Source organism: Staurois parvus, unplaced genomic scaffold (genome assembly GCF_062004578.1).
Source record: "Staurois parvus isolate SC_StPar_1 unplaced genomic scaffold, SC_StPar_1.0 ptg000696l, whole genome shotgun sequence".
In the NCBI taxonomy this organism is placed as follows: domain Eukaryota; kingdom Metazoa; phylum Chordata; class Amphibia; order Anura; family Ranidae; genus Staurois; species Staurois parvus.
This window is the reverse complement of record NW_028318492.1, coordinates 6,974,625-6,995,623: the sequence shown is the minus strand read 5'-3', so window position 1 is coordinate 6,995,623 and position 20,999 is coordinate 6,974,625. Positions and strand designations below refer to the sequence as shown.

General features: G+C 36.9%; 1 protein-coding gene across 1 annotated transcript in view; it reads right to left on the bottom strand.

Moving 5' to 3' along the window:
- Window positions 1-1,846: 1,846 nt before the first annotated feature.
- Window positions 1,847-20,999, bottom strand: part of TMEM47 (transmembrane protein 47) — a 141,787-nt gene continuing 122,634 nt past the window's right edge. The window contains exon 3 of the mRNA XM_089653004.1: window positions 1,847-12,905. Within this exon, the coding sequence (XP_089509130.1) occupies window positions 12,727-12,905 (179 nt within the window). The 3' untranslated portion in view covers window positions 1,847-12,726. The remainder of the gene's footprint in view (window positions 12,906-20,999) is intronic.

Here is a 20,999-nt window from a genome sequence, read left to right as displayed (position 1 = left end):
TCTGAATAAATTACATTGCTAGTTATAAGATTGGGTTTCACTTACCAGTCAGTTAATTTCATGTTTCTTATTATAAAGTCATATGCTATGCCATATATATATATATATATATATATATATATATATACAGTGGGGATCGAAAGTTTGGGCACCCCAGCTAAAAATTTGTATTAATGTGCATAAAGAAGCCAAGGAAAGATGAAAAAATCTCCAAAAGGCATCAAATTACAGATTAGACATTCTTATGATATGTCAACAAAAGTTAGATTTTATTTCCATCATTTACACTTTCAAAATAACAGAAAACAAAAAAATGGCGTCTGCAAAACTTTGGGCATCCTGCAGAATTTATAGCATGCACTGTCCCCTTTGCAAAGCTGAGACCTGCCAGTGTCATGGATTGTTCTCAATCATCGTTTGGGAAGACCAGGTGATGTCAATCTCAAAGGTTTTAAATGCCCAGACTCATCTGACCTTGCCCCAACAATCAGCACCATGGGTCCTTCTAAGCAGTTGTCTAGAAAACTGAAACTGAAAATAGTTGACGCTCACAAAGCTGGAGAAGGCTATAAGAAGATAGCAAAGCGTTTTCAGATGTCAATATCCTCTGTGCGGAATGTAATTAAGAAATGGCAGTCATCAGGAACAGTGGAATTTAAAGCAAGATCTGGAAGACCAAGAAAAATATCAGACAGAACAGCTCGCAGGATTGTGAGAAAAACAATTCAAAACCCACGTTTGACTGCACGATCCCTCCAGAAAGATCTGGCAGACACTGGAGTTGTGGTACACTATTCCACTATAAAGAGATACTTGCACAAATATGGTCTTCATGGAAGAGTCATCAGAATAAAACCTCTTCTACGTTCTCACCTCAAAAATCATCGTTTGAACTTTGCAAATGAACATATAGACAAGCCTGATGCATTTTGGAAACAAGTTCTGTGGACCGATGAGGTTAAAATTGAACTTTTTGGCTGGAATGAGCAAAGGTACGTTTGGAGAAGAAGGGGCACAGAATTTAATGAAAAGAACCTCTGTCCAACTGTTAAGCATGGGGTTGGATCAATCATGCTTTGGGGTTGTGTTGCAGCCAGTGGCACAGGGAACATCTCACGAGTAGAAGGAAAAATGGATTCAATAAAATTTCAGCAAATTTTGGATGGTAACTTGATGCCATCTGTGAAAAAGCTGAAGTTAAAGAGAGGATGGCTTCTACAAATGGATAATGATCCTAAACACACCTCAAAATCCATGGGGGATTACATCAAGAGGCGAAAACTGAAGGTTTTGCCATGGCCTTCACAATCTCCTGACCTCAACATAATTGAAAATCTATGGATAGACCTTAAAAGAGCAGTGCGTGACAGACAGGCCAGAAATCTCAAAGAACTGGAAGATTTTTGTAAGGAAGAATGGGCAAAGGTACCTCAAACAAGAATTGAAAGACTCTTGGCTGGCTACAAAAAGCGTTTACAAGCTGTGATACTTGCCAAAGGGGGCAGTACAAGATATTAACTCTGCAGGGTGCCCAAACTTTTGCAGACGCCATTTTTTTGTTTTCTGTTATTTTGAAAGTGTAAATGATGGAAATAAAATCTAACTTTTGTTGACATATTATAAGAATGTCTAATCTGTAATTTGATGCCTTTTGGAGATTTTTCCATCTTTCCTTGGCTTCTTTATGCACATTAATACAAAGTTTTAGCTGGGGTGCCCAAACTTTCGATCCCCACTGTATATATATATATATATATATATATATATATATATATATATATGCTTTGTTTCACACAGATAATTCTCTCTATATTCCTTTTTAATTGCAATTACAAACTTTAACATATTTGTGCAAGAGTTGAATCTAGTTTTTATTTCTTCTATTGGCACATAAACATGTTACACCTTACGAATCAAAATAAGTTGCCCTCCTGTCATTCTTGTAACAATTTGGGTTTATTGTTAAATTGAAATAATAATAAAGCAAAGTGTTTACAAACTAAGTATATTGTGATTTAGAACAAGGACAGGATCAATAAGCACACCAACTGGTAAAGCTGCAGGTATAAAGCTCATCTAATTAAGAACATACAGAGAATGAACTGTCCAGGAAAACACAGAAGGGAGCATTATCTAAACCTTTTTTTTTGCATACAATATAGGCTCTATCAATTTAAAGAATCAGTTCTATTTTCAAATATATATACTTACTGTTTAAAATAATACAATTAGAGACAATAAAAATATTTGAAAAGAAAACTAACTTCCATTTATAATTTCTCATTGTAAAGTACCATTTATCAGAAAACTAAGTATATTTACCAGTTACATGTGATACTGTTTTTATACTGAATAATGATATACAATGGTGCAATGAGCATTTTAGCGAGCATTTTTTTTCCATAACAAAATATATGCAACTCTGCCTTCATGTACTACATAGCTAATGTTTCCAATTCACATAGTAGCTTTTTCAACATACTTTAGTGAAAATAAATGTGTAAACAGTAAAAAAAAAACAAAAAAAAAACATATGATGTAATAAAATGAACATTTCAGCTACACAAAGCAATTTTATTAAAAATATAAAGCTACCTATGCTTGGACATGTGTATGCATATGTGTGATAGTTAGCTTTACTGTGGGTTATACCTATCAGTATTCAAAATGTGTACAGCCACTTTATTGGGACTGAGTATGTTATATATATGGCTATGTTATAGTATAACAAAACAATAATGTTCACCCTATCTTGCAGGGAATGGATGCTTGCTTACTATAGCAGCTATATGCATTATATGATTTCCCATGACCTTCTGTGGTAGTTGGAAGTCTGGGATAGTTTACTTTGGATGACTAGTTAACAAATAAAAAGGTTACGGCACGACACAGTTCCGTGTGCATGCAGTATAGAAAGTAAACCAGCCAAATAGAAAGGAATGGGATTTTTATTTGACATAACTTTTCATGCAACAAAATGCAAGGGTTTTGTAGCATCAAAATGGGCAAGTGATATTAGGCCCTATTTATATTTTATTCTTAATAATTTCCAGAAAAAAAGTTGTATATTTTACTTTATTCTAGTATCAAATAACTTTAAAACACAAAAATATCAGAACGGACATATTAAAATAAATTATTTTCATTTACAACACCTAAAATAAACATACTGGTTAAAATAAGCCTGACACAAACTTGGGAAATAAAAAATTGGTGAATAAAATGCGTAAGAAAAAGCTATCTTTAGGAAAAACTGCATTTCAAAATGACCAGCAGAGCCAGAGATATGGGTAAATAAATTTATAAGCAAATATCAATTTTTCCTATATAAAAATGAATCTGACCCTGTCCCCTCAAGGCTGCCTATTGATACTTTAGTGTTACAAATGGTCTCACTGACAAGTAAGGAGGCCTGAGAACAGCAAAGACTAGAAATGCCCTTTTTCTTGAGAAATCAAGAATTTTAGCTGCAAATATCTCTGGCTCTACTGAACGTTTGTTGATAACACTGTTCAACAGGTAAAAAGTTTTGGGCATAAAATTAGCTAATCTTACATAATTTTGGGGTGCTGAAAACGAAAATGACCCTAAAAAATGTTGATTGGCTCTAGTTTCCATGATATATTCACCCATCTAATGACGTAAGCCATTCAAAATTATGATGCAACTTCAGCTGCATATTGCGCAATTGATACTGGTGACCAATAGAAAATTGCATGTATACTGAGATGATGCAATATTAGCCTTTAATTGCATCACTTCACTGCATAAAAGCTGCAGTATCTGTAGCTGATTGTAGTTCGACAGCGTCTTTACATTTTGTTTTATGCTTATATAGGCTACTCAGTAATGCCTCGAACTTGTGTGAATAAAGCAGATAATTTCTGCTATATCTGCGGTGAAATAACTTTTATCTCACAAAAAAGGAGGATAACAGGAATGATTAAGAAAGCCTACAACTTGTATTTTGGCTGCAAGATAGGATGCCAGGACAAGAGCTGGGCACCACATATATGCTGCAATTCTTGTGGGACGGCACTGGAGCAATGGTTGAATGGAAAAAAGGCATCTATGCCTTTCGCTGTGCCAATGATTTGGAGAGAGCCAACAGATCATGTTAGTAATTGTTACTTTTGTATGGTGCCTCCAATTGTAAAAGGGCTAAATAAGAAGAAAAAGTTATCTGTGCACTATCCAAATATTCCATCGGCAATACGTCCAGTTCCTCATGGAGAGGGGCTACCAATTCCTAAAGCACCAGAATCCTTCGTGGTTGAGTCAAGTGAGGAAGAACCTGAAGCGTGTAGTCACGTGCAGTTGTAAGAGATAGCCCTTTCCTCGAATACAAGAGAAAAGCCAAGAGAAGCAAAACCGACACAAACTGAAGACAAAACTAGTGAGAATCCTAAGTATTAAAATGATTCAACTTAGCTTATGTCTATAATTTTTCTTGGTAATCCTATGCAATATATTATGCCATTTAGGCTTTGTTATGTAGTCAATATGACTTGCTTTATATTTGTGGAAAGACATCTATCTATATAATTATTGTGCATTATGTAGTCATTACGCCTATAGTAGAAAACTTTCTGTTTACAGAAAAACTAGAGCCAATTGACAAATTTCATTGTTATATTTGAACTCAGAATGTGAAATTCATTAAGAAATGGATCCTTTTGTTTCCAAAACTGGCAAAAAATAAAAATTTGTTGAACAGTGTAATAAAGCATTTTCCTTTAAAGTGACATTAAAGGTTTGGATTTTTTAACCTGCACTGTGCAATAGTTTTGCACAGAGCAATTCCAATCCTCCTCTTCTTGGATCCCCTGCTGGCACTCCAGGCCCCTCCCTCCTGCCTAGTGGCCCCATAGAAATCAGCTTTCTATGGGGGCACCTGAGCAGGCTTGCTTCTTAGCTGCTGCTCTCTGTGTCCATTGACATGCTGAGCATGACTCAACCTCGCCCCGCCCATGTTTTCTTCTCATTGGCTCGCTGGCTGTCATTGACAGTAGCAGGAGCCAATGGCTACTGCTGCGGTCTCAGCCAATAAGGAGGGAGAGAACAGGGAGAGCTGAGGCTCTAGTACACATTGCTGGATCGGGCTCAGGTATGTTTCGGGGGGTGGGGTCAGTGCTGCACACATAAAGTTTTTTACCTTCATGCATAGAATATCTGCATACCTTGAGCCTTTACAATCACTTTAAGGTAACAGAATTTAACACATTTTCTCATTTTTAAGCTTGGTAAGAAACGCTAAGTTTATGACAGGTTTACATAGGTGCACTAGATTTAAAAGACTAAACTGAATGAATGGACATGTGCTATTCCCCACATTGATTGTAACTGGCACACCAGAAAAGCAACAGCAATACATGTGCATGGCCTGGAGAGTAGTTTTAAGACTATGGACTCAGTACTGAGGCTATAGACTCATCCATGTGTTTATCTTGTGTATTATTGAGTGCTCCCTTTGATTTTTTTTATTGTTGTACACTACAAAGAAAAATAATATATATATATATATATACAGTATATATCAAATAGGTATATTTTTAAGTGGCATAACAGGGCTATCAGAATTCGGTTATGTACAATCAAAATGCACAATTATGTCAGATTTTGACACATATATGCATTTTCTTCTTACTGACACATTTCCAAATCTAAATAATTTTAAATGATTAGGAAAAAATATCCCACATTATATTTGAACCACTGAAAAAAATATTTTGCTTTCATATGAAAACTTTTTCTAGTCTGCACCTATGAGAAATGTGTACAGAAACAAGCTGTTACAATATAGGGCTTGTTTTTAGTGAATTTGCATGAACATAGTCCTGTTAAGAACTTTTTTTAGGCATTCATTTCCCAGTATGCACAACACAACCCCTATAAATGGTAGGTTACGTTTACACCCGCCTACATCCAATCCGATCTGCTAAAAACAGATGGATGGGGATCTGTTCCCCTTCCATCTACTGCACTGGATGGCAGTTGGGTGTAAAAGGACCCTTTACATCTGACCCCCCCCCGGCCCATAGAGGAGAATGGGCTGTGTCCATGTCTGCTTTGCATTAGCGGAGTGGACACAGACCAGCCATCTGCCTGCTCAGTGGGAATCAGCAGACAGATCCTGTTCTGAGCAAGCAGACTCCTGGCAGAGTGGGTGGAAGGGGCCTTAGAGGGTTTGCTACACTCCCTACACTAGTACGGACTGGAAGCTAGATGAAGGCATGGCAGCCTATTCCTGCATGCACCTTTTTCAGAACAGTCATGTGACTTAAGCCAACCTCAAACCAGTATGAATATTTCTATCACTACATTTGATGACTTGACAAATGTCTTTTGAAAGTGCACCAAAAAATGTTTGCTGTTAACATTCAACAATGGAGTGAATGGACTTTCCCTCTCCAAAACCACATTTACTGTTAGAAACTCATTCTTTAAAAAAAAATAAAACATCCAGCCTGCTCCATTACATTTTCTCATCACAAATGTTGTTTTGATCCCATGTGAGATTAGAAAATCAAACAAACATCTTAAAGTCAACATGTTTTAATAAAACTCCGCTAATGTATGGCCAGCTTTAATATGATATGTCTTGCAGTTTAGCTTTTACTGTAGAATATAAATGTGTGTTTTTAGGATCAGTTTCAGACAAAGGGAATGCAGACATTTGTATTTAATATTGTTAAATGAAAAACCTAAAAACTAATGTATTTAAAAAAAAGGATTTGTTGAAATGAACAAAAATTAGATATATTTGTTATATCTAGAAGAAAAGAAAGCATTATATCTATATGTTGACTTAGTCACCTCTTTAAATTACAAAAGCTTTGTAAAATGCTCTTAGAATTGTATATGAATCTTATATTCTGGCTTACTACTCCAGCAAACATCTCACAGTAATAGTTGCTTTTAGTGTTGTACACAGAGAATTACAAGAACAATTGATTTCAGGACAAGATTTGTTTTTGTAGTGCTGCTGTAATTCCATTTAAAGTGCTTTACGTGGTTTTCAAAAGATTTAGCTCGATTTTCATTGGTGAGGTATATAAATATTTTGGGACTGAGCATCTAGTTTTTGTTTTGTTATTTTTTACAATGAAAGTGTACTTGTGTTTCTACAAATTTTGATTAGCAAATTCAGATGCTGTATTATCAGTTTGTGGGCGCTAACAAAAATGTCAAAATGTGGAACTTAACAAATTTTTAACTAGAGTACAAATTTAGGGGATTAAAAAAAGCAAGAGACAATAGTTCAAGCAACACTTGTGTCATTCCAGTAGTGAAGTTATAGTAAGTACAGTGATTGCACCATTGACAGTAGACAGACTGCGTTGCAAGTTGCATGCCCAGCCGCCCACACTGAGAGTTGTATATAAGCATCATTGCATTAGGACTGATTTACAGTATATAATGTGATATTAAGTGAAAGGAATTAGAAAAAAATTATTGCTATTTTCTAATTCCTAATATTTTCTACTAGAGTTAAATCCCGAATACAGGCAGAGCTTTTTTTTATGTTTTTTTTTTTACTTTACATTCTGCATTAATACTGTAATTTTTTGTATTATTTCAGGAGCTCTCTAAGCTCTGCTGAAAGCTGCCAATATGTGTAATATGAGCTGCACCTTTGGCTCCCTGCTGCATTGGAAAAGTGTTCATTAACGACACCAGCTCTGTTATTGTACTCTACCCCTCGCTCTGCTTTCCCATTCACAAAGTGCAGCATAATGACGATGTTTGTGCTAAGAGGGCTTCTGAAGTAATGAAAATGACAGTGGTAATGTGAGAATTAAAGATAAAAACACAAATTGCTGCGCTTGGAGTTGGTTTTTAACATTAACCCATTACTATTCCAAAATGAGAACTATTGTACTGATTACTGACTTAACATCAGTCAGTAAGTCAACTTCACTATAGGCAGTACATCTCTGCAATACATGCACATTTCTCCAGTAAATACTGCAAGTAGGGAAAAATACCAAGTGATCTTGCAAGAAATTCACTGAGCTCCTAACACCCTGTTCCCCTTTCCTCTGTTGGGAGTGAAATCCCAAGCAGTGTTATCAACCCTGTCCAATTCTCTTTTGAAGGACTAAAAACACCACCTCCTTATGTTATGGAAAGGAGGATAAAGTTCTCTGTAGTTCAGCATAAGTGAACTAGGCAGAGCTGGCAGCACCACTTGAGATTTCTGTGCAGCAGGGACACTGTTGTCAGCAAAAACAGGACATTAGGTGCTTACTTACAAATGTAAGGTATTTTCTTGAACTTGCAACATTTAAAAAAAAACCCAATACATATGGAAAATGTGCATGTATTACAGAGATGTGCATGCATTTTATTTTTTATTTTGCCCAGACATATACTTTAAACCTTTTCTCTATCCATTACATCAACATAGGCATAGACAAAAAGAAGGAGATTTATAATCTTCATCCACAATGGCCCCGCTATATAATCTGACAATCAAAAAGAGAGGAAAGACAGAGCTTCATGCAATTCTCACTATACTTATCTGACATCTGTTTTCGGTAGATTCATAAGGGACATAGAAAATGTTTTATGCACAGAGAATGAGTTTTAGAAGCTCTACTATCCTCTAACTCCCTCTCCCCATTTAGTGTGCAAAACCAATAGTGCCTAAAATGACTGGTGCTGGAACATATTCTTTATTTGGAGCTATTCTGCCCTCAGGTACATGATTCAACATTGTTCAAAAACATTTAGTAAAAAATAAACATTTGTGGATTTTGCAGTATTTTCACATCAAAACGCAACTTCTCGTAAGTTTTTATTACAGATTAAAATATAAATTCAAAGCAAGAAACATAAAGCTATTTTATGTGCTGTATCTCTCTTTATATACACCTTTATAACTATATTTTCTTTCTCTATAAGCTAACCTGTATTGCATACTGCACAACAGTATCACTAAAAATAATAAACAAATTCTGTGCTTATATACTGGAAAGCATGTATGAGTCTGGTGCAATATAATGCAGACTGGTAGCTGTGACTATATTATTAGTGCTAAATGTAATGAAAACAATCATTTATTGATACTTTGTTATCTCTTTGTCATATTAGTATTTTCATACATGTAAATGTACATCTATGTATTAACGTAAACCTAAAGAATATTAGACCTAATTTATCGCCATGTTTCAAACAAGATTTGCCTGTGTCATCCTCTGCAACCAATGTACCTTATATTATTTTAACAAAGGTTTTAAATTATAAGGCAATTCTGACTGCTACAAAACACACTGATTTTATATCATACAAAAAGGAAGACAGGTTCTGTCAAAGATTTTGAAAGCTTAGAACCCTTGAACAATTGGGGTGTGTCAAGCAACCAGAATATTGCATATGCTTGTCACTTCACAAAACTGGGTCCTCAAATAGATTAAGTATAATTTAAATGTACTATTTAACATAAGAAAAGGTAAAAATAGTGGATTAGAAACGTCAAGGGCCCTTTAATTGTTAGAATGTATTAGTTGCTTCTACTAATTTAGCACTATTGTGCCTACTTTCAATCCTTGTGTATTTATAAATTCAAAATCCAGATGTGGATTTAAATTGTCTTTTTACTAGGCCAATGACATAATGCAAGGTTTGACTTGGTCAGGCTTTCCTAAGACTATATAATTTGTGTTACATAAGTTTCAATGTGTCAGAAATGCAAACCTTGATAATATTTGGACAGTCTTGTAAAACAAATGATTCTCTAGAAGCTCACACATAAAAGGCACATACTTCAATGCTGCATTGCACACTAACAACCATGTTAATTTTAAAAAGGTATTGATTAGTTTAGGATGCTGATTAAAATACTACAATAGGTTACCACCCAAGCTTTGTTCCCCTATCTGACAGGCACCATTGTACAAGCCTACATGTACATGGCTGGCTCCAATAGTCTCACTTCCCTCTTGGGAGAATAATACACTGCCAACTAAAAGGCTTCCAACCTGTTCTGTTGTCAATTCATATGCCAAGCATAGCTGCTGAAGAAGGTGGTACCCCATTAACATCCTGTCACTCAATGCAGACAGCTTTAGCAGAATCAATTGATTCTAAAAAAAAAAAGACATAGGCTATTTATATAAAAATGCTGAGATTTTGACCTTCAGTATACAGGGAACACAATCATGTCAGTATACGTAACATTTCATTCATATCTAGTCCTGCACTGCTCCACTACACCAAATAAAGACCGCTGTAGTGGATCTACAATCACAAACACATCTGAAATTTCAGTTGACATATCTTATATTGGTGTTGTTTTATATATGTCTGGGATATTTGATTTCACATACTGTGCCTTTTAAGTTAATATACATGTATTGCCTTTCACTTAAGCTTAGCTCAAAATACTTGCCATGCTTTCCACACCTTTGCTGTATTTTTTCCGCACATAATCTCATACCTGCTGATTTATGTAATAGAATATGCCAGTATTTAAATATATATATTAATCAAATGATCTATCAGTCATAATATAACCTAACTCCTTCACTTATAGCAATCCTAGTGCAAAATTATTTACCATTCTGATAAAATCCCACATATAATCTGTTATTAAAATGTATGTGTTTTGTTGATAAGTATAGCACATTGGCGATACTATTGGTGAGACATACATCCCTTCAATTGCATTTTATATTTAAAAAAAAAAAAGAAAAATGAACAGTATATTACCTAAATTCGGTTTAACTGCCCACATTTAAATGTTTTGATTCATTCAATTACAGTTGTCATGTGAAAATACCCTATATCAGTGAATTGGGGTACTTTGAATCCTCACCTTTTACATGTTTGGTGGCTCTAAAAAGGAAACAAGAACACTCACAGCTGCACAGCCTTTTTTAACATGACACAACCCAAGCTTCAGAAGTCCATTGCTTTTAATGAGTTTCTGATCCTGAAGCAACGCCACATTTAGAGATTTCAAGTGCTCCAGCAACTTTTTTTGCTGCTTCTTTTCAGCCACAAAGCGGCTGCTTCACAGAGGTCCAAATCATGAGATATTGAACCACCAGTGGAGAAGTTTCCCCCATCTAAAGATAGAAAATGGCATTCAAAGTAGTGTAGCAACAGTAGTCACATCCCTTGAACACTTGTTGCAACTAGGTCCCAGAACAAACAGCAGCATAGGCCTACCTTGGTCTTCAACCGTTAATTGCTTCTTCTTTGTTAAATAAATCTGTCATTTGGGATGCTTATATTTCTATGAGGATTTTTAAAGTTACTTTGCTTGTAGCATAGCAATTTTTTACATTAATGATTATTACTGATTACATGCACAGTACAGAATTGGAGGCCATAACATAGTAAGGATCAGGTTAAGGTGGAATAAAACAGATAAGACTGTTAGCAAAAAGGAGATCAACCAAGATATCTGTCATATGGGCTAGATGTAAGCAATGATTAACATAACAATATGTTGCCATTCAAAAAAATAGTTTTTTTCATACTTAGAGTTAGCAGTGCATTTAGGCATGGATGGTGGTGCACACAAGCAGAATTATATGCTCCAATCCATTTAAGTTATAAGTGAAAAGTAACTCTTATTTGAATTACTTATATATGTGACTACTTCAGAGCATATCCCTATTATCTGGCAGCCTACAGCATAACAAGCGTATTACCTTAGGCATCATGTTTTCTCATTCTAAAGTTAGCAGCATATACTGTATGTTTAACAATATGTAAATATGAAATGGATAAATCTAATGGTAATGAATCAAATGGTCATGCTATGGTTAGCCAAACTAAATTTCTGGATACATTAAACAGTAAACGCAAAGTTTGGTCACAGAATGTAGTAATACAATTCTGCATTCATTATGAATACTGCTAAATATTATTTAACAGAAGTGACAATTTATATTAACATTTATTCTACACAATATACCAAATACATAGCCTTCTTCAAAAAATAGTTACTCGAAAATCTAATGACATACTAGCTATCTTTTTTAGGCTTAGCTATAGCCTAGCTAAGGTACTCAGTTCAAAAGAAACCCAAAAACCTATTTTTATTTTATTTTCATGGAAAACAAATGTCCATTTTTAGTATTTCAAGCAAAGCTGAATGTTTAGCCTCTAGTGATGGGCATATTCCATGGATGTTCAAAAATGTGGCTGAGCTGTGGTTTACTGCTAAGTTAGACTTTCCTGCTGAAGAAAACTCTTGTGTTTTGCTATTTCTGTAAATTATTCTAATGTGAACAACCATGGCCATTGGCTATTATTCTTCCAAGAGTAATTTCACAGCATCTTGTTTCTTCAGGGCCTGGTCCTGTAGCATGATGATCTCGCAGTCTGGTATGGGGTAAATTTCTTAAGAATTCTTCATCTGTGAAATCCCAGCAGGACTTTGGCATCCATTCAGTACTAATTTCATTATACAGTTTATACAGTTTATAATTACACTTTTGTAGTTTTGTTACTTCTGCTGAAGAAACAAGTTAATATTGTAGCAGATTGCATCAATTAGCTATGGAATTATTGGTATCCTTGATTTATTATTCTTTTTTCTACAGTGTTTTTTTTTTTTTTTTTGTAGGATGAACGTAAAGCTGGTTATATTTCTGGCAGCCGAAAGTCAAAGTGAAATCAACTGAGCAGGTTACTTGATGCTCCACATGTCTTCTAGAAAAGGGAGATAAAAAACTGGAGTAAATTATTGTTTTGTTACCCCTCACACATCTAGTAGTAGTCCTCATAGTTTTTGGGGTTCAGGCAGTAAAGTATGGCACCTCCAAAGGAAAATATTGTTGCACCCCATGCTAATCCATAGCCCCAGTTGAATTCGTGGTATATCTTTAGAGTTACAGTCTCAATAAACTTGATTGGATACAACACAAGACCACAGACCTGAAGAACAACTGAAAAGAAAAAAAGAAAAACAATAAGATCACCTAAGCATTTACATTGCATATTTGCACATTGAAAATAAAACTGATTTTGCAATATATCTTTTTTTTTTAAGTTAGCTTAAAGTGATTGTAAAGGCTCAAGATTTTTTACCTTCATGCATTCTATGCATGAAGGTAAAAAACCTTCTGTGTGCAGCAGTGCCCCCAGTCCCCCTAATACTTACCTGAGCCCCAACCTCGGCTGTCCTGGGTTTCTGCCTCCTCATTGGCTGAGACAGCAAGAGAGAGCCACAAATTTCAAGAGGGAGCCAATAATTACAAATATCTAGCACTTGATTCTGCATTTTTTGTTTACTACATTGCTTTTCACTACAACTACAGTGGAAGGGACAGTGCTGAAAAATGTAGAAGGGATAAAGGGAATGATTTACTGAAGGCAAATATGTTGTTCACATTGCAAGGAAATCTCTTAGTTTAGTGAATGTGGTATAAATACACTTTTCAAAGAATTCTTTTTTCTAATGAAAATAAAAAAAACAGTACTTTTGCATGTACATGTCATTATAGTCTTACCTTATTCAATAAGCTAAGGGAAAACTCTTGAAAAGGTGAAAATTCCCTTGCAAATTCAACAGCCTATTTTAGTAAATCAACCCCACAGTCTCACTTAAAACCAGTGAATGAATCAAACCACTGATGTCAGCCAAAATGATGTCACAGTGTTGGGTTGGCTTTAACCTTTACAAATAGAATCAAGAATTAATAATAAACTATGACAATGTTTAGTTATTCATTTAGTTCCTTATCAAACTTTTTTAGGGCTGATGATGATTCTTTATTACATTTATTATATTCTATACCCTAAGGGCTGATGGTAATGCTAAAGAACATCATTCGACAAATATTGTATACAATAGTATTGTCTGATTCTTGGGACTGGTGGTGATGCTAAGGAACATCATCGAAATAAAATATTGTACACGTCAGTGTAGACGTTTTAAAAGGAATAATGACTTTACAACACAACAACTTTTTAAAGGTAAAACATACAACAGAAAGCTCATTCAAGAGGAGTGTAATTGAAAAAGCATCACAGTAACGCAGTTTGTAAGCCTTATATAGGTTTATAAGCTGTAGGGGAACCAGTATTAGCAAAAGAGACAATTTATGGCTTATATCATTTACAGTTTGAATGATTTGTTGAACTCAGCAAGGCAATGTGGATTAAACCAGATAAGTACTGGAGAGCCTTGTGTGTTGACATATGATTTTAATTTATTATGGCATTATAAAAGATCATATCCCTGCTTCTCAATTTTTCTAAATATGTTTATTGAAGTAGCAGGTATTAAAATAATCTCCCAGGGCCAGTCTCATCACGCAGCTACCACTTCTTTGTTGAAGTTCACATGTATGTGCATGTATATTTTCCTTATTGACCAAATCTAAACCGACATTTTTAAATGTCACAGTATGAGCTGAAAAGATGTGTGGACTTTACATGTGATTGAAATAGACTAAGGCTCCATGTACACTGCAGCTGAAAAACTGACGTTTAGGAGCTTTTCTGCATCTTTTTCAGCAGCCCCTGAACTCTCCTAATGTTTTCCTATGTGTCCATGTACACATAGTCATTTACAGTCGTTTATAGGCAGTTGAGTTTACAGCAGGAAAGGACTGATCATTCAAGCACTCGGGCACTGCCCAAGGGCCCTGGGTCAGTAGGGGGCCCCATGAGTACCTCTGGTACCTTTCATTAGCTTTTTCATAGGCTTTTTTGGGTGTGGGCGAGGACACAGGGGCCCCATGATCCCCTATTGCCCAGGGGCCCCATGAGTTGTCACTCCACCCCTGGTTTACAGTCGTTTTTTTAACGCACCACACTTCAGGAGTAGATTTTATCAGCGTTTCAAACACCAAACGCTTGTAAACGCGGCTAACCGTGTTTATAAGCGTTTGCGTTTGGAAATTTTATTTAACTCTTCCATTTCCAGATGCTGTCCAGAGCCTTTTTTCATCATGAAAAATTCATGCATTTCCCGGTACTCAAATGAACCTGGTACACCATACTTTGAGGTTTTGCATGAAAGAAACTGTGTTAGACACTGCTGCAATAATTTCTGCACAGAAATGAGCTGGAACACATCCAAACACCACAAAAAAAAAGACAGCTAATCTCAACAAATACTGTTCTCTCTGCTTCTGCTCTCTCTATTTCTCTCAAAATGTCTGAAATAGTTATTTTTTTACTGTTTTTTCAGTGCATTCTGAGCATTTTGGAAGGTCTCCTAAGGTTATCTTTAAAAAATGCTTCTAAACATAAATGCGGTATGGAAACGTGGCTAAACAGATTTTTTTTAACCTATGTTTTCCAGCAGTCAGTTTCCATCGTTCAGAAGTGTCCCATGTACATTGAGCCTAATTCGTATTTTGACATACAGTGTAAAGTACATTTAAAAATGACTAGGATACTGGCTTTTTTTAGAGTATTTTTGGGGCCAGTCCCTATTTACTGTAAATACTGAGCCCAATCTTTTCACACAAAAAATGAGCATTCTACATTAGAATAGCACATAGCACAAATGATGTCCACTTTCTCTGAGGCTGGAGCACTGTCCAACTCCTAAAGGATATTGGACTCGGAAGCAAATCAAATGCAATTTGCTTGTAGGTGCTTCTGAGCTGATTTGATTTGCAATTAAATTGTTTGAATTAGACATTTTGTCTGCACAAGGAGTTGCTTCATGCTGCTTCTATGTTGTACTGAATTACTAGGTTGTGTAGAGCTACTTTAAGCTGCTTCTTTCTCACACTGTTGAAGATAAGCAGATCAGATGCAAACAGGGGCGGAATGACCATTTGGAAACTCGGGCACTGCCCGAGGGTCCGGGGTCAGTAGGGGGCCCCATGAGATGCCCCTGGTATTTTTTTCATAGGCTTTTATGAGTTTGTGCAAGGACACAGGGGCCCCATGTTCCCCTATTGCCCGGGGCCCCATGAGTTGTCAGTCCGCCCCTGGATGTAAACAAAAGCATATATACAGTACAAGTGCCCTAACAGAGTTAATAATTATGGCAAACAGTTTCCAGAAGATTGGTTGTTTTCATGTGAAAAACCTGTTTTTGGGTCCTGTCTTATTCATAAATTGAATGCATGATTTTAAAAATGTGCTAAAAAAGGAGTAAAAAAAAAACACCTGTTACATATCTGAGGACATTATAAAGTGCTAGCACATTGCAAATCAATTCAATACAGCCCTCAGAAGAACATGCAACACCCCTAATCTAATATGCAAAAACTGACTTTCTGTTCCTAAAGACAAAAGGCAGACCCAATACCAAATTTTATGGCTCCTTGCCAGATTATCATTCTCAGATCCAGAGAAATGCCCCTAGTTAATCTCTAACTAGATCATTTTAACGCCATTACACTGAATCTAGTAATATTTTTAAATTGTTACAGTTGGATTTTCATAGTGTTGTTTTTCTGTTTTGATAAAAGTAAATTTTCCACAATAAAATGACAGGGGTTGTATAGCCTTGGTACAGTGTGTGCTTTTAGCTAACAGTAAGTACTTTTAAATTATTTCTGAAAACGTTCCTTTTAATTTCAAAGGTTTGTCTAACTGAAACATGAGGAAAATGTCATGAAAGAAACAGAATAGCTCTGTCTTCATCCAGCTGAGCAGAAAATGTTAAAAAATTTAAATAATGATTTATTTTGACGTATGCCAGTCATGAAGCTATGATTTCTTCTGACCAACCACACTTATATGGGGATATTTTTATTGCCACTTCCAGCTTCAAAAATGAATTAGCCGCTTTTGCGCCGCCCTACAGCAGAAATATTTCCACAGGGTGGCACGGGTGTGCAAAATCACGTATACATATGTGATTTTGCAGTTCCAGGTAGGGGGCGCGTGGCCTTGGCTGTCAATCACCGGGTCACAGCTGGTGATTCCTCGCCGGCACCCGGTGATTGCCAAGTATCTCCAACGAGGGAGAGACCTGTGTATAAGCAACACAGATCTCTCCCCTGTCAGCTCCTGCACACTGCTTTGTATGGCACACACACAGCCCACTGTAAAATAGCACACAGTTAACCCTTTGATCGCCCCATATGTTAACCCCTTCTTGTCCAGTACCATTAGTACAGTGTCAGTGTTTTTTATTAGCACTGATCACTGTATTGGTGTCACTGGGTATGTCAGTGACATCAAGTCAGTTAGCTCCAGTGTCAGTCCCACTATAGGTCTGTCTAACTGATCAGCGCCATTACTAGTTTAAAAAAAAAATCTAGTATCTATACCGCCATTTGTAAATGCTATAACTTTCACGTAAACCAAATAATTTACACGTATTGGAATTTTTTTTTAGCAAAGACATGTAGCAGAATACATTTTGGCCTAAATTTATGACAAAATTTGACTTTTAAATTTTTTTTACTGGCCATTTTTAATAGCAAAAAAAACCAAAAATACAGATTTTTTTCTCAAAATTTACGGTCTTTTTTTGTTTATAGCGCAAAAAAAGAAAACCGCATAGGTGATCAAATACTGCCAAAAGAAAGCTCTATTTGTGGGGAAAAAAGGACGTACATTTCATTAAGGTGCAGCATTGCATAACCGCGTAATTGTCAGTTAAAATAACGCAGCACCGTATCACAAAAAATGGCCTAGTCAGGAAGGGGGGTAAATCTTCTGGAGGGCAAGTGGTTAAACTATAGAAAGATCAACATATAGCATATGTTACTGCTCTGCCTCAAGCAGGGAAAATTCAGTGTTGTCCTGCCTGAAATTTGACCACTGCATGAAGCCCAGAATAAATTTACTGTTTTACAGAAACTAGCTACTATTTAGCCTAATAAAAAAACTCTTTCATTCTAAGAAAAAGAAAGAGATGCATCTTGGGAGCTTAGACACCAGTTTAAAGCAGAGTTCCACTCACCCTGTCAAAAAATAAAATTCAGCAGCTACAAAAACTGCCACTTACCTGTCCCTCGCTCCTGCAGTGTGTCCCCCGCAGCCCATTTCACCGGCTGTCCTGTATTCCAGGAGGCTGGCTTCTTCAGTGTGGGCACCCAGCTGTGCAGCTTGCGGCTTCACAGCTGGGTACCCACTGCACATGCGCAAGTAGTGCAGCGCGTCATGAATGGTCCTGTAGTCTTCTGGGATCTATCACGTGTTCCAAAAGACTACAGGGAGGGAGGGAGGACACCTTCTGCTTCCGATCGCCTATTCGATCAGACCGGAAGTGGGAGCAGGTACCTATCAAATTCGGGTACCCACTCCCCCCCCCTACCCCCAAAGGTGCCAATCCTTAATGGGGAGCGGGGGAGCAGTCCTTAAAGAGGAACTTCCCCTTTTGGGTGGAGCTCTGCTTTAAGAACTGAGGGAAAGGAACCAGCCACTGCAACACACGTCATGGACTGAAATTACATCTCTTACAGGCGGCATCGCTTATTGACTTATTGCCACTCATTGTGTTTGTTTATTTCATATATTGATTATATGTAGTTCTTATCTGTTTTTCCTAATAGTTTTGCCCACAATGTTCTGTTAAGAAAGATGCAAGATTACATTCAGTCTGACTAATTGAAGAATAGGAGGGTTTAGCTGCATGTTGAATTGCACACAGGGAAGCATGTAGCGAGGACAGAACAGTTAAGCTACAATTGTCATCTGTAAACCGGGGCGGACTGACCATTTGGAAACTCGGGCACTGCCCGAGGGCCCGGGGTCAGTAGGGGGCCCCATGAGATGCCCCTGGTACCTTTTTCATAGGCTTTTTTGAGTTTGGGCAAGGACACAGGGGCCCCATGATCCCCTATTGCCCGGGGGCCCCATGAGTTGTCAGTCCGCCCCTGGCTGTAAAGCTTGTTTTATAAATGAAGCAGCATAAACATGACATTTGGCCATGAGGATATGAGCATAGCAGGTACTGGCAAAGAGCATGTAGGCTGAGCTTCTCTAAGTATTTATAGCAAAAGTTTTCCAACACAAACTACAGCAGACATTGAGCATCATCACTGTGCTTTTAAAAGTCTTCACAGTAGCGTAGAGGTTACCCAGCATAAACGACCTGAACAGACTCTGAATGACCATATACTGTTTGCAGTCATAGCAGGTCTGTAAATACCAACAGTTGGGTATACCCAGATAATATATATTGCATATTCTCATATTATGTGCATGTATGCAAATAATGTGTAACCGTAACACTTACGGATCTTTTTTTACCTTTCCTACAGACCACAACACTCACTGTGACAATATATTTACCTTCCTTTGTACCAGGCTAGAAATGAATAAAAAGTTATCTCTTATTGGACAAGGTGGAGAGGCGGGAAGGTAATGTCACACTCTCTAATCCAATCAGAGAACACTTTTGTATTCATTAAGAAAATGCAAAGCATTCTCTGAAGGGCACCCATGCCAAGCGGCCAACCTCCTGTGTTGAGAATGCAGGGAAGCCACTCTGCAAGGGACCCAGGAGAAAGGAGGAGGGGAGATCAATGGAGTAGCAGTGTGTACTTCAGTGATTTCCAGCTTCCAGGAGCATCTGCCAGGTTAACATAATGCAGCTTTAAAAGACTGCACTCCTTCCCTGTGTCATGAAATATTATTTGAGAAGATTATCCCTGAGGTGTATATTCAGGAAGAAAAATGGTAATTACAATACATTTGGCTTTCAGAAACAATAAACAAACTCCTATTAAAATGCAAAAGCAGTTTATATGCGTATAACTGAAATTTTATAAGAGAGGTGATAGGCAAATAGGACAATCAGTGTAGTGTATTACCTTCCTAATATTACGCATACTGAAATGTGCTTGCAGTTTCTCAAAATATCACTTCAGGAACAGTACAAAATATAGAGCTATATACATGGTATGAATATCAAACATCTCAAGCATGTTATTAGATATAGGGTAATAGTAGTAATTATTGCACAAAAGATATCAAAATAGGCATTTATACACAATTTAACTAAAGGACTACATTAAATATAGATATTTGCCATCTAATATACAGAAAGACAAATATCTGTTCTTACTGTGGTACTGTTTGATTTTTTAATTCCGTGAGAGATGAGAGAGTAAACATCAGGTAATCATGCAATGTTGAACAAACAGTGATACAGTTGAAAATGTCTTTATTATGTTTGTCAATAACATAAAAAAAAATCTACATCACACTTCTGTCTGATGACACCGTGTCCGTGACATCGTTTAATAATACACTGGAGTAGCTATTTCAATGTAAACGGTGCGCACTCAATACCAGACTTCAGGAAAATGGCCACCGTGGGTTGTCCTTCAGCTTAGTTGACGCCCAGGTCGCCTATTTAAGGCATTGCTGTCATGATGGATGTATACCCTGAGGAAGTCATGTGGGCATCGTTACGCAACACGTCGGTACGCATTGACAGAACTTCCGGGGTGTGGTGATGTCATTTCCGGCGCGGACGCCATATTGGAACACCAAAGAACCATGAGTATACACCCATAATATGGGAAAGGCTTAGATTGTTTGTTTTACATGTGAGTGGGCATTTTAGATTGCGTTTGCTTAATAAAAATACTGGATTACACTATGGAGGATTTCTTTTGTTTTATAATGTGATCCTGTGTTGGAAACGGCTGCCTGGGAGTTCCTGGTATCTGGAGAGAACCCATGAGCATTGAGGCCACTGTTTTACACAAGGAGGTCCTATTGGAGGCGTGGTTATTTCCACAAATACGTGGGTTTCCCACAAAGCGAGTAGGCCCTTGTGGTCAGTGTAAGGAGGTGAGGAGGCACTTTGGCCATTTATGGATATCCTAACACAGTGTGTGGCACTACAATCACCCCACGTTTTTGTCGATTGAATCCACAAGTATTATATCAGCAATCATGCACATTACCCATTGGATCAGCGGACTTTTTATCTGGCATGCATTGTATATGTGTGAAACACTTGCACTTTGTGTAGTCATTGAGTTCTCCTATATGGAATTACTTGGGTCACAGTTATTTGGTCCCCCGGAGTGGAGATATCTGTGTCTGGAGGGGTCACTTGTGAAGTTTGTGACATCACACCCTTTTATGTTTATATTATGTGC